Source organism: Rhinolophus sinicus, chromosome 5 (genome assembly GCF_057876585.1).
Source record: "Rhinolophus sinicus isolate RSI-liver-muscle chromosome 5, RSI-T2T, whole genome shotgun sequence".
In the NCBI taxonomy this organism is placed as follows: Eukaryota; Metazoa; Chordata; class Mammalia; order Chiroptera; family Rhinolophidae; genus Rhinolophus; species Rhinolophus sinicus.
The window spans coordinates 5805407-5818893 of record NC_142505.1 but is presented as its reverse complement, the minus strand read 5'-3'; the positions used below and the strand labels follow the sequence as shown (position 1 = coordinate 5818893).

At 56.9% G+C, this 13487-nt stretch overlaps 1 protein-coding gene across 1 annotated transcript; it reads right to left on the bottom strand.

Annotated features, from left to right (window-relative positions):
- Window positions 1–4190: 4190 nt before the first annotated feature.
- Window positions 4191–12956, bottom strand: C5H3orf18 (chromosome 5 C3orf18 homolog). Its single transcript, XM_074312273.2, has 5 exons — window positions 12699–12956; window positions 10740–11110; window positions 7643–7668; window positions 6839–6986; window positions 4191–5599 (listed from the first exon to the last, which is right to left on the bottom strand). Exons 2-5 carry the CDS (start codon window positions 10971–10973, stop codon window positions 5519–5521), a joined length of 489 nt encoding a protein of 162 aa, XP_074168374.1. The 5' UTR covers window positions 10974–11110; window positions 12699–12956; the 3' UTR covers window positions 4191–5518.
- Window positions 12957–13487: the final 531 nt, after the last annotated feature.

Genomic DNA, 13487 nt, shown 5'->3' with positions numbered 1-13487 from the left:
ATGAGACAGGCACTTACAGTGGAGGTCCCAGGGTAGGCACAGGTGGCAGTGAGAAAGTTCTGGGAGGCGCTGGTCTGCAGATACAGTGAGCTTGGGCAATGACCACCAAAGGGCATGTCCTCCAACCTCACCCCTGCCCATCTTTCAGCCAGCTCAACTTGCCAGTGGGCCAGCTGTCAGAGACAGGAGAAGGTTGGCTCTCCCCTCTCCCAATGGACGCCTCCTGGTGAGGCTGAGGGTATCACCCTCAGTGTTTGGCATAGACTCCTCCTGTCCCCAGACATCCGCAAGCGTTGCTGCATCAAATGGTGAGGCCTTGGGGTTCAGTCTTTATCCCCTGCTGGGAGAAGCTTTCTAGATTACAGGGTGGGGCTCACAGCTTAGACCCCCTAAACCCAAGGTGGGTGGGGGCCTCTGGGGCCCTGTCCGTGCTCTGGGAAGAACCATTCTCCATAATAATAGTACAAGTAGGTGCATACATTTATTGAAGGCTCTACTTGCTCTTTCTATATGAACTCACTTAATTGCCATGGGGCAAGACCCACTTGTCAGCCCTCGGTTCAATAAATTGCCCTGAGCACCTGCTACACACTAGGCTCCATTCAGGAGGCTCAGGCCACAGCCCTGACCCAGCCCCCACCCAGACCGGTTCCTGGCAGGGAGGAAACAGCTGCAGTGCACCAGCCACCCAGACTCCTGAAAAAAGGCCTCAAGGCCAAAATTCCCTCAGGGCATCTCCCCACCGCGACCACCCTGGCCTCATAACCCTACCCCATAACCCCGGCTTGCACCGCCACCTGGTGGTCACATTGGGAAGGGCTCCAAACAGAGTGCCCTTGCCTCCCTCCACTAAGGGAAATTGTGCGCACTCCACCCACTCAGCTTTGGGGAGGTCAGCTTTGGGGGTGGGAACAGACATCCTGGGTCCCTCTGGAGGGAGTGGAGATACGTGTGGTTTCTCTGGGGGAATCATTCAGCAGTACCATTGGCCTGGAGGTCCTCGCAGAGCAGGGTATGACAGACCCACTCCCCCACCAATGCCAGCCTGCCAGACAAGGGGACCTCAGTAGAGAGGCAGCGTGGATGTGGCATGTAGGGCTGGCCCAGTGCATTGCGGGCTGTCCATGTTTGCGGGGCCATCTGGTGAGATACCCATCGTTAGTGTCCTGCCTGTGAGGAAGCCCATCATCCACTATATCTTGCCCCCTGCCCAGCCTGAAATGTCCCGTCACCTTGTGTCCAAACCCAGTGCAAGGCCAAGCACAATGCCCTGTCCCCAGTCAGAAGTGATGAGTCCCCCTCTGAGTTCTCCTGCCACCGCCTGCATCTCTCGTTTCCCAGTGAGGGATGTGTTATGGCTGTCAGCATTGCTGTTCTGGCTCTCATGCTGGGTGGGACTCTTCCAAGGTCTGCCCCATCTGGGTGCCCCTCCGCTCCAGAGTCCAGCAGGGAACCTGGTATAGAAGAATTGGGAACATTTGAAGAGAATGAATGACCCCAGCCTCTGGGTGCTGGATCTCTTCTCTTTAAGATGGGTGACAATATGCCCTAGCAAAGGGCATTGGGAACAAAGTGAGATTGTGCTGGGATTGTGCCAATTGAGGGTAACTGTTACTAGGACCAGACTCCGGCCCTTGAACTAGCCCAAGGCTCATTGCCAAGGCCCCTTCTGGCTGTTGTTCAGCTGTGGATACCTGTCAGGTGAAACGCAGGTCGGCTGGCAGTGGGGAAGGCTGACCTGGCCCGCCCTCCACGAGCTGGTCCACTGTGTCTGGCACATGGCATGAGCTCAATAAATCACATGTCACTATTATTAATATTATTATTATTACTGTCATTGCTATTACCCCAAGCGCCTTTATCACCTGCTGTACCCCTAGGAAGTAAGCTGACTACCCGTCCTAACCCAGGCCTCTAACAGAAGTGCACTGAGGGCTAGGGGACTGGGAACAGCCAGGGTGAACACATCCTTCCTCTCCTGTTTGGTCAGAGGACAGAGGCTGGTCAGCTCTAAGGGCTGGGACATCTGCTGTTGTGCCCTCTCTACATTCTCACAGGCCAGACCCCAGAGGCCACTGGGTATAGGAGAAGCTGAGGGGACTGGCTGGGCCTCAGGCTGGATGTCACTGGGAGACCTCAGGGAAGCCCCAGCGGATCGGCACATCCATCCACGTTGGCATCCAGGAAGGCAGAAGCTGGACTAGTGCTGTGAGAGATTGGGAGACGGGGTGCTCCTCGACAGTGATCTATGGGGCCTGGGCAGCCCCAGGTGAGAGATGTTGGCACCCAGTGACCAACCCCCACGGATCCCGAGGGACAGCTATAGATATAGCTATGAAGATATAAACATATAGCGAATGTGTGTGCGCACACACACACACTCATTCTTTTTTCCTATTTGACATCTGTCTCCTCCCATCTCAAATGGAGATGCAGTGACTGGACAGGTTCACTGACAGGACCACGGTGCAGTGCCCGTGGTGGGGCTCGCTGATGTTTCTGAAAGGAATTCATGTCAAGGTCACACTGCTTTACTAGAGTTTCTGGGCTCGCTCTCACAGGAACTTTCCTTTACATTCTGAAGGTGTCCCTGGTGTCTGCCTGCAGCCAGGCAACGGGATTATTGTACTCACTTTGGCTCGAAGGTGACACTTCACTTTATTAAACAAGATGGCCTCTTCTGAAGGCGCCCATCCACGTCCACCCTGATAGTACCCACTGCAAACGCCACGGCTTCTGCCCTGAAGCCTTGCCCGCTATTCATGAGGAGGGGTTTTGCTTATCTATGTGTGTGCATGTCGGGCAGGGGGCATTTCCCAAGGGGCCCCCTTTAACAGTTAATTTCAGGAGCAGTAATGGCAGGCAGGTGGCTCTATTTCACTCCGTTTGCCTGGCTGAGGGCAGTGAGGAGAGTTCTGATCAGCCCATCAAGCCCAAGGTCACAGGGAGGACATGTCAACTAGAACGTTCCACCTCTTTCGTATTTATGGATCCCACACTCTGTGGAAGACCTGGGAACTTGCAGGGAATTTGGTTTTCCTCCAGGCCTGGGGAGGAGCTAGAAAACAGGAGGGGGGAAGGGAAGAGGCAGTGACTGTGAGGGGACAGGGGATGAGGAAGCGGTCCCATTTACACACAGAAAGCCGCCCTGTGTCCACCACTTAGCCAAGCCCACCTGCCGGAAAAGGGTCATGGAGCAGGTAGTGGGAGACAATGCGCACAGGGGTCCTCCTGGAGCCCCCATCCCCGGCCCTGGCCCCTGGGTGCCAGCCTTACTCTGCAGGTCCTGTTTCTTTAGGGCCCCCCAGACATTGCAGCTCCCACATTCTTAGGCTGAGGAGCTACCCAAGAGATGGGAGTACCCAGCTCACCCACCCTTTTCATCTCACCTGAGGAATTCTTCTGCCAGTCTGGTGAGGGAAGAAGACCCCTTTCGAAGACCTGGGCTGTCACTGATAGGCCCAGCTGTCTGACCTCAGTGTGTGTGGCCCGTGGGGTGCTTGGGGTCCTAACCCTTACCCAAGGCCCTGTCCTTCAGCCCCCCACCTTCAGCCCTGGCCTCCACCATGGAATTGGGGGGCTCACCCCCTCCTTCTTCCCACTTGTTAGCCTGAAGGCTCAGCTCTCTAGGGGAGGGTCTGGGTCACTTACAGTCCTGGTTTGTGGTTGCTTTCATTGCTAAAATTGGGACAGCCCTGAGAAAACTAGGATGGTTGGTTACCCTAGTGTCATTGTCCCCTAAACCCTTCTGAACCCTGCAGGTGGCTTCCACACACGTAACCCTTATGGCTTCCCACCCCCACCCATGCCTACACCCTGGTGCTCCAGGAAAGACCACATTCTTTGGTCCCCTTTTGTGTTTCAGACCCAGCTCCCATGTGTCCAGAGGGGCCACACTTCCCCCTGGCCCTTGGGGCTCAAGCTCCTTCCCTCCTCTGGTCCCACAATCTCCTGTTCACTTGGCTTCTCCACCCAAGGTGATGGCAGGCATTGTGACCCCATTCCACAGTTGACATGAGGCCAAGAGCAGCTCTGAACTTCGGGCCAGAGGCATGTCATCGGGTAGATCAAGGAAAACCACCTGGGCTGCGGCGCAGCACTGGGACCCAAGTGACTGTCCCAGGCTCCCACAGCTTCCCCCATCCCACCCTTTCTGGGGCTCGCACCCCGAGTGTCCCAGGCTCACACTCTTTTCGTGTAAACATCTTAATAACATCTTTAATGCTCTCACATGGAGATTCTGTGAATTAAATTACAGCTTCTGTGCATCCTAAATTACCCGCAGCCCTCCGGTCGGTTCAAGTGATAACGTATTTATAGCATCTAGAGGAGGGAATACATCCAGAATCTTGCCCATGTGGGCCACCTAGGCCCACACATGCTGACATGTGGTATTTGCCCAACAGATTTGTGCAGGCCGCCCCTGCGTCCCCTCCAACCAGCAGAGGACAGTGACGGTGGCGAGGCTGGGCAAGGGGCATGCTTCTGTGCATATTCGTGCGCGCTGCACGCCCAGCGCAGAAAAAGTTCCCAGCTCTTGGGGTCTGGCTTGGCCCAGTGCCTTGGCCAGATGCCCCAGACTGCTAGAAGAATTCCTGAGGGGCATGGGATGGGTGGACAATGTGATCAAAAACCACACTAGGTTTCTTAGGTCTGTTTCCCAGCCTGTTGCCAGCAGGCAGAATGTCCTCATTAGCCCACAGCCTGTGACCACAGCCCTCATTGAATATTGAAGGCAGAAAAGATGGCCCATCCTAGGCCCCTCCACACACCCTGGGGTCGGGGGCGACTTGAGGGTGGAGCCAATGCAGAGGGTCTGCATCCTGCCCCCTGTGCTGGGTCAGGCATATGTCGGCGCATGGGCACGTTCATGCACACGCATGAGGCCTTACAGCAGGTCTGGGCGCTGCCTCTGTCCTTCTGCCTCAGCTACCATCCTAGCTTGGGTCCAACCAACAGCTGGCTGCCAGGAAGGGGTGGTTGGGAGACCTCACAGACACTCGGTAACATGGATCTACTTTGGGTATGAGCAGCCCTGCTCCTGGTATCCTTGCCCACTGGGCAATTTCTGCTCCATCCCAGGCTGCCACCACACCTTGTCCCCGAGACCTGGGTGGTTACCTCTCCCACCCCAGAGGAGGCTCCAGATTCCAAAGATAGGTCTTTCTCTGGCAGAGGGAACGACCCTCCCTGTACTCCTTCCTCTCCCATCCCGTGTCTCCCCCACTTTAGAGGAGCAGACCCTGATGGGAGGGGTCTCAGCAGGGCACAAGGAAGCTAGCAGTGGCTTTCAACCTTTCTGACAGGAGGGATGCCCTCCACGCTAGGGCTCTTACATCAGGGGACATCAGTGGCCAGATGCCCAGCCTGGCCAGGGGCCTCTCTTAGAGCCTGGAGAGTCAGCAGGGGGGTCCTTGGAACAGCTGGGACCTCAGTAGGGCAGGTCCTGAGAATAGGCAGCATTGTGGGCACGGAGGCAGGTGTCTTCATCGGAGATCCAGGCCTGTCCCTAAGCCACTCACGCGTGGATGGCGTTGGCTACGTCAGTGAACACCAGCCGGCTGGGCCTCTGTAGGGGGCCCTGGGAGGGGAGAGTCGTCTGCAGAGAGACAGTCAGAGACATCAGGGACCTTGACCATAGGCCATGTACTCTCTGGCCCAGTCACCTCCACCCTCACTTCCGGGTGCCTGCTTATATTTGGCACTGGCTGTGCTTTCTGCCTGGAATGTCCTTCCTGCAAGCTCAGCCTAGAAATTTGACCTGGCTCAGATGACTCCTCCCCCAGTAGCCATCCCCAGCTTGCCCTGGCAGCACTTGCCCTCTGCGCCCAAGGGCTGAATTAATTATGCATGCACCACCCTCTCCCAGCAGAGCAGGACTTTCTCACACCCCCAAGCCCCAGCACGCGGGTGGGGTGGGGTGGGGGGTGGGTTAACAGGAAACAACTGTCAAATGGTTAGTAGTCATATGGACTGGGTGGACTAAGGTACTTGGCCTGATTGCCTGACTGGGGGGAGTGTGTTGTAATCTAGGTGACACAGGACTGGTGGCAAAAGCGGGGGTCTCTGGATTCCCAGCTTGGACTTTTCCTGAGTCCAGTCTCCTAATTATGCCTCTGGTAAGGCCAGACCCCAAAGCAACCTGTGGGGTCAAGGGAAGGAGGGATACAAAGGGGCTTTATGGGCCGGGGGGAGACCAGGCCTTATCACGCTGTTCTGGCCCTTGGGGACTTTGGGGACTGGTGGCAAGTGGCCAGGCAGCCAATGGCTCTGGCAGGATGACCACACATGTACCCGACTCTTTGGACATAGGAGGCGAGTTTGGCTGGTTCTCCACCTGCCTGGGGTCTGTCAGATACTAGGAACCTATCAGTCTATTCAGAGGTGGCACTGCCCCAAGAGACCCTGACCACAATCCACTCAGGACCACAGACCCTCAGGGAGCAGAGGAACTCAGGGGCTCAGCCCTCAACAATGTCTTCCAACAGTGCTTTCTTTTCCTAGCCAGTACGAGGCATTCACAGGATAGGAACTGGGATTTTCCATTGCAGATGAGAAGACAGGCTCAGAGAGGCCAGTGGGCTTCCAAGACCATCAGGCTATTGGGGCCGGGCTGGGCTGGATCCTAGGGCTGCCCTGGCCTGGACTTGAAAGGTGAGTCGTTGGGTGGCCGCGGAAGGATTCTACCGGTTTCTAAACAAACCTGACAGAGCCCATACACCTGACAGCTGGCACCCGAGCACATGGCAGGTGCTGGAAAGCTGCATGGGACAGGAGGGGGAAGGGGCAGGAGAGGTGTGAGCTGGCTGCGGGCTGGGGGAGCCCTATCAGTACCCACCTTGCCTTGCAGGGCCTGCACAGAGCTGGCTGCCTGCACGGAGGCAGCGTCCCGCCCGTGCTCCAGCAGCTCCTGCTCCAGTTCATCTTGTTCCTCCGTGGGGTCGAAGCTGTACATGGGCATGAGCTGGTGGTGTAGCTTCTCCAGCCTGGGGGTGGGGGCAGAGGCTGCTGGGGGCAGGGCAGGCCCTGTCCCTCCCACCAGCCCTCCAAGCCTGCTGACCAGCTGGGCCACCGCACACAACCACATTTAGGGGCCTAAGACTTCCCCTGGGATAAAATGAAAGCCATTTTTGCACCTATGGCACTGGTTCTACCTCTCAGGTGGGTGGCCTGGGAGGGACAGTTACCCATTCCTGGGACCATATGGGGCCATGGGCCACAGAGCTGTCACCTGTGGGGACCATGGGGACTGCCTAGGCCAGGGCCTTGTGCGATCCACGGCCTCTGGGTGGCCGGGGCGAGGAGAGGGGAGTCAGTGCCAGTTACCTCGGAGCAACAGGGCAAGGGTGGCTGGGCAGTTGGTTGGAGGTAATCCCAACCTTCTCCTCCCCTCCTCAGCCCTCCCCAATCCCAGGGTCATACCTGCCTGCCCTGTGTGTGAGATCCTGGGGGGGACAGGGCGCTTAGCCTTCCTGAGAGAAAGTGGCCACCCCCAACCTTAGTGGGCAGAAGAGGCCCTGACTTCCTGACCAGGGAGGAGGCGCTGATGGTGTGGGGGGTTCTCCTTTCCCACCCATATCCCCTAGAGCCTGGCTCAGCATGACCCATGGGCTGGAGGTTTGGGTGGCAGCTGGGGAGTTACCTCTTCTTCTTCCTGATGTATAAAACCTGCAAGAGAAGGAGCAACATCAAATGGCCAGGAAAAGAGGCCCCAATTAACCCAGCAGTCCCTTGGGACATGGGACATGCTGAGGACCCATCCCACGGATACATGCATCCTGCATTTGTGTCTCCCTTTGAGGTTTATTAGACGCTGACAGTGTGGACTCGGAGATGGAGAGAAGGCCTGCCCTTGAGGAGCCCAGCCTGGGAAGACCACAGTCAGGCCTGGCCTGGGAGCAGATGGGCCCCTCCTCTGCCAATACTGACCACCCTCCAGGCACTCAGCGCCTGCCTGGGGCTCCTTAGGGCTGGAGGGGAGGGAAGACTTCAGCACATCGCCTCCTCTCAACTCTCCCCAGACCCAAAGATGTGAGTGGGCAAAAAGAACAGGAGGTAGGCAGTGCCTGTAGGCAAGGCTCTGGACTGGGTTCCTGGGGTTTCCAAGGGAGGCTGGTGGCTCTCAGTGGACAGGGCCTCAGCCCCTGGACATCAGCCCAGACTAAACTCCAGTACTCTGATGCTGGAGGAACCTAGGGAGGCCCCTGGGTCCTAACCCCCACTGTACAGACTTCAAAATAAAGGCTCAGGCAACCTGAGAAAACATCCAAGACCCAAGAGCGCTGGGCTGGAGTAGGAAATCCTGGTACAAAGCACTGAGGACGAGAAAGGGGATGACCACCAGACGGACTCCGGGGACCTCTGCCACCGTCTTGTTCTTCCCTAAACTGGCCATTTCCGACTGCCAGGAGCACCACCTTTTGCCTAGGAGACAGCCACATCCCTCGTCTGTCCCAAACCCTCTATGGCTCCCTCACCCTTTGTAGCCCATTCATAGCTTGAATCTGGTTTGATTTCCAGCCTGGCCCAGAGTTCCTCCTGCTGCTTGCTTCTGGAGAACCCCAAAAGCCTGGAAAGAAACTGAGGTGTCCCTTGCTCCCCCTATCCCTCCACGTGTGGGTGGTACCCCTTTCTCTCCTGTGGTTGTGATGCAACAGGAGGTCCAAGTCTCTAGCCCAATACCTGCTTGCCCTGAACCAGTGGCTCCAGCCCCAGCCCCCTGTACCCCCTCACCGCTCAGCCGTCCCAAACCCTCCTCTTTGCCCTGTGATACAGATCTTCAAGAGAGGCCAGAACCTTTATCTCTGTGCCTTTCCCCTGCTGCTCCCTCTGCCCCAACTACTGGCAACCCCCCCAAGATACTTCCTTTCCAAATCTTAACTGCCCACCCCTAACTGAGCAGCTGTAGCCCCACCGCCTCCAGGAAGCCCTCCCCCACTGCTTCTCCTGTATGGGACACAGCTTGGCACTGCTTGGCTCCTCCTTGTACCCAGCATGACCCAGCTCAGGGTTGACATGAGGGGAGAGGAAGTAGCACTCAGGGAACATCTCTGCACCTGCCCGCTGGTACCCAGGAGCTATTTCCTGTCTCTACAGTCTTTGCCCCACAACCTCCCTACCTCTCTGCTTTTGGCAGGAAGGCTATCCACCCTGGCCCTCTGAATGTTCCTCCAGAACAAAGAATAAGGCAGTCCTCCCAAGGTCCTGGGATAAGCCTTTTGTGGAAAGTTACAAGGGCAGATTCTAGGCCCTGCTTGGCCCTGAGTTTAGGGTGTCTCCGTCTGTTTAACTGCCGCATGGGTGCCAAGGGAAAACACTGGCATTCTGCCTCACCCCCTCCCCAGGAGACTGCCTCATTCTGTGTGTTGCATCCTGGCCCTTCTTGCTGGCCACCAGTTGTTCCCTGGCAGCGATCTGGAGCCCGCGGGGTCCATATGGTGACTCTGATTTAACAGCAGCTCCAGGCAGGCCATGGATGGACCATCCACAGCCCTGGATGAGCAACATGCTTTGTTTGTCAGAGCAATATGCTCCTGAGTCTAAGGCCAGCCATCAGAGCCTTTGAGGGGCAGTAGGCAGAATGCCACCATTGCCAGGCCCGCTGGGGGACCTAAGGTGTACCCTCACCCTTCCTGGTCTCATTCTGCATAATCTCTAGTGATCCCTCAGTGACATTCAGTGTCCCTGTGTCATCCTGGAGGAAGAGCCCATATCTTCAGCGGGCAGATAACAGATCTGGAAGCATCCTATCCACCATCAGGGGACACCTGCAGCCCTCTCCCCACCATACCTCCATCCTGATATCTGCCCAACTCTGCATCTCTTGTGTCACTGGGGCCAGGCCTCCACCTTGAGGTCTCTAATGTTGTCTCCTCAATTGTCCCTGTCACCCAGCCTAGAAAGGGCCCCCATCCAATTTCCCAATCCAGTCCCTATGTGCTTCTCTGGGCACCTTTGGTTTTATGTGTCTCCCACTCCCAATAATAACCACAGGGCAGGCCCTTGTCTCCCTTGGCCCTGGGGTCCTGAAGGCTGGATCTAGGGCAGGTGCCCTGTAAATAATTGCCAAGTGAATGAATGAATGAACACTGCCAGCGGCCTTCCATGCTCAGAGCATCCCACCCAGACTCTGTAATCCCAGTCACCTCTGCCTCTAATCCTATTGCACCCCACACTCGCTTGCCGCATGGTCCTGCGTGCTGTTCACAGAGCCTCCTGCCTGCCTCCGAACGTTTGCCCACCAGGAAACTCCACCTGAAACACTGTCCTCCCCAACTCCAGTGTGGCCTTCATGGCCCATTTCAAACCCCATGTATTCCTCAGAACCTACTCTGGTTCTTCCAATTGGACACAGCCTCCTTGGTCTCTGGGCCCCAGTGGACAAATCCCTGGGGAAGGGGATGATTGCATTATCATTAACAGACGACTATCTTTGATTAGATCAGGGGTGTCCAAACTGTGGCCCGTGGGCCAACTGCAGCCCGCGATCCATTTTTTATTGGCCCGCAGCAAATTCCAAAAATATATGTAGTTTACTTAAATAAACCAGGTGAGGCAATACCTACTTCACCTCGAGTGAGTGGCCCAGCTGTTTGTATATTTCACCGCATATGGCCCTTGGTGAAAACCGTTGAACAAAGTTTGGACACCCCTGGATTAGACTCTCTAAAGTCTAAACACTGACCACTCTCCTGCAACTGAGGGCCATCTGGGCGGCCCCAGCCTGTCCCAGCTCTCACCATGGCCACCGCCAGGCCAATCACTGTGATGATCCCAAAGGACAGAAGCATGGTGCCCACGCCGGCTGTGCTACCAGCCACGTCGGGGATTCTGGTGGCGTTAAAACTGGTGGCTTCTGGGCTGAGGATGGTGGTTTCAGAGGCTGGTCCATCTGTGGAAGGCTCGAGGTTAGGCTCAGAGGTGGTTGGGTGGCTGCTGAACCAGCCCCTAGTAGACGGGATCCTGGAGTTCATGCTGACGCTGAGACACTGCCTGTGGTCAGTCAACTTGCCCACTCACTTCTGACATCAGGAGTGTCCAGCCTGTGGCCCTGCTACTCGTGTCAGTGGCCACCTCCTTGGATAAAGGGAGCTTCCTGCCTCTCTGGGTGCTGGAAAGGAAAGGATAAAAAAATATAAGGCTGAGCATGTGACCCAGGCCTCCTAAGTCCTCAAGGCACTGGGAAACTAAAAGTTGGAGGTCAAGGGCAAGTTTGGGGGTATCAGGACATGTGCCTTATATATATCTACAGTCCCTATGAATTTGGGAATGTGAAAATGGAGCCCTGCTCCCTCTTTGTGGGTGAGATGACCACAGGGATCATACTTGGAAGATGTGAAAGGTAGTGGGCAGGTTTGAAAACAAAGTTTCTCCCTTGTGTAATACCCTACCCCACCCCTTCTCCCTATGTTCCCCACCTCCTCACTCCCTGCCCCCACCGCCCTCACCTCCTGCTTAGAGAAAAATATACTGCAGCTTTTTCCTTTTCTGGAAAGAAACACTTGCCTAAGAGTTGGACAGGCCTGTCTTTGAATTCCAGCTCAGCCACTTAACTGAATGACCCTAGGCAAGTCACTCTGCCTCTCTGTGTCTCAATTTTCCTGAGTCTAAGGTGCAGATATTAAGAACACCTCCCTCACAGGGTCATAGGGTCACTGAATTGTCAGAATGAACTGGTCCCTAGAAAAGACTTGGATCAGCGCAATCCCCGCACAGTAAGCACCCAGCAAATGTCAGATCTCTCTCCACACCCCGCCCCCCCGCCACCCCCAACCCACTTGGGAAAGGGGAGCCACAGAAGCCCCTGGACCCAGCCCACTTGGAGAGCGGTTGGGGACAGGTATGGCGAGACCAGAAGGCAGGAAGGAGAGGCTAAAATCAGGTCCTCTGGCAAGTCTTCTCTGCAGGCTCTTGGGGTCACTGGATGCCTTTTGGGGGAGCTAGTGGCTGCCAGGAACAAGGAGAAAAACGGGAGCATATCTTCAGAGGCAGAGATGGAGCTTTCACTCTGAGATGCCTTCTCTTCCTCTTCCCTCCTCCCTTGGGAGCAGAGGGTGGGATACGTACCCAGCCCAGGGTGTGGCTTAGGCGTTCTAGGCTAGAGAGTCCTAGGTAAGGAAGGCAGGGTGGGAAGGGGTCCCAGTCAAGCTGCAAGGCAGGCCTAGGGAGAGGAGGGATATACAGCTTATGGCTGCACACACACCTCCCTGTGCTAGCTCATGGGTATATGTGGGGTGCCTCCCTGTGCAGGTGCATGGGTATGTGTGAGGTGTGCATACACCGTGATGGTCCCCTAGGAAGGGGCAAGGCTGGCAGACTAACATGGGATGAGAGGGGCTCATCGCGCTTTGCCCCCTCCCTCCAGCTAAGCTGGGCAGGTCAGGAGTCTCAGGTTCTTTCTGGGCTCCACCACTGACCCCAGGAGTGACCTTGGGCCAGATACATAACTCTTGCTCTGGGGCTCTGTTTACTCCTGTGTCCAAAGAGAAGAGACCGTGCGCATCACTGTCCGGGACTGCCTCAGGGTCCAAAGGGCAAGAGAAGGAAACAGGAGCGAAAGGGGTGGTCACCGCGACCTCCGAGAATCTGCATATCATTCTCCACCGGGTTCCTCAATCCTCCCTGCCCGACCCCATCCCCGCCTCCGCGACTCTGTGATGCCTCCATCCGTGCACAGAAGCGGCGACCTTAGCACTTACTTAATCCTCTCTGGGGCGCCAAGCTCAGCAGGACAGGCTAGGGGTGGTGGCGACCGGCAGGAGGCCACGGCGGGGGGAACCCCCAGGCTCCCGGTGAGGGGTGGCGGGTCCGCGCTCCCTGTACCCTCCGAGCCGCAGGTTGAGTCCGCTCCACCGCACCGCCGGCAGCCGCGAGGGCGGGCTCTGCCAGCCTGGCGGGGACAGGCAGGGCCGGGACCCACCGCGGGGGTGGGGCTGAGGCGACCAGCCTCTCCGGTCAGTGACGCTTCAGTGCCGTTTCTCCATGTCGACTCCGCGCCCCCGGTCCCCGGCCCCCGATTGGTTGTCAGGTCTAGAGTCGGCCCAGCATTGGCCCGCTCGCCTGTCGCTTGGAGCTTGCTCCGCCCCCAGCGGGAGCCGTGTGGTAGTTCTTGGAGACCACCTCTCACCCTCGGTGGCCCTTACCGGAGTCACTCGGTCACCGTGGGTGGCCAGACCCTTCCTGGGCCAGCCCGGGCTCCACCTCTGCCAGGATAGATTCGGGCTCCTATAACATAGACGGACGCAGGAGGCTTGGGGAGAGCACTGGATTGGGAATTCTCGGGCCTGCGTTGAATTCTGGCTGGACCCTCCTCTACTGGCTCTGTGACCTAGAGCAAGATGCTCGCCCACCCTGCTCGGCTTCCTGCTCAGATGGGCTCTGGTGTGAGGGCTCTTGGTAATCGACACCCACCCCGTGCTAGAAATGGGGCATCTCCAGAGAAGTTGGGAGCAGGATGTTATTTTTCTTGGGAGTGGTATTATTGGACA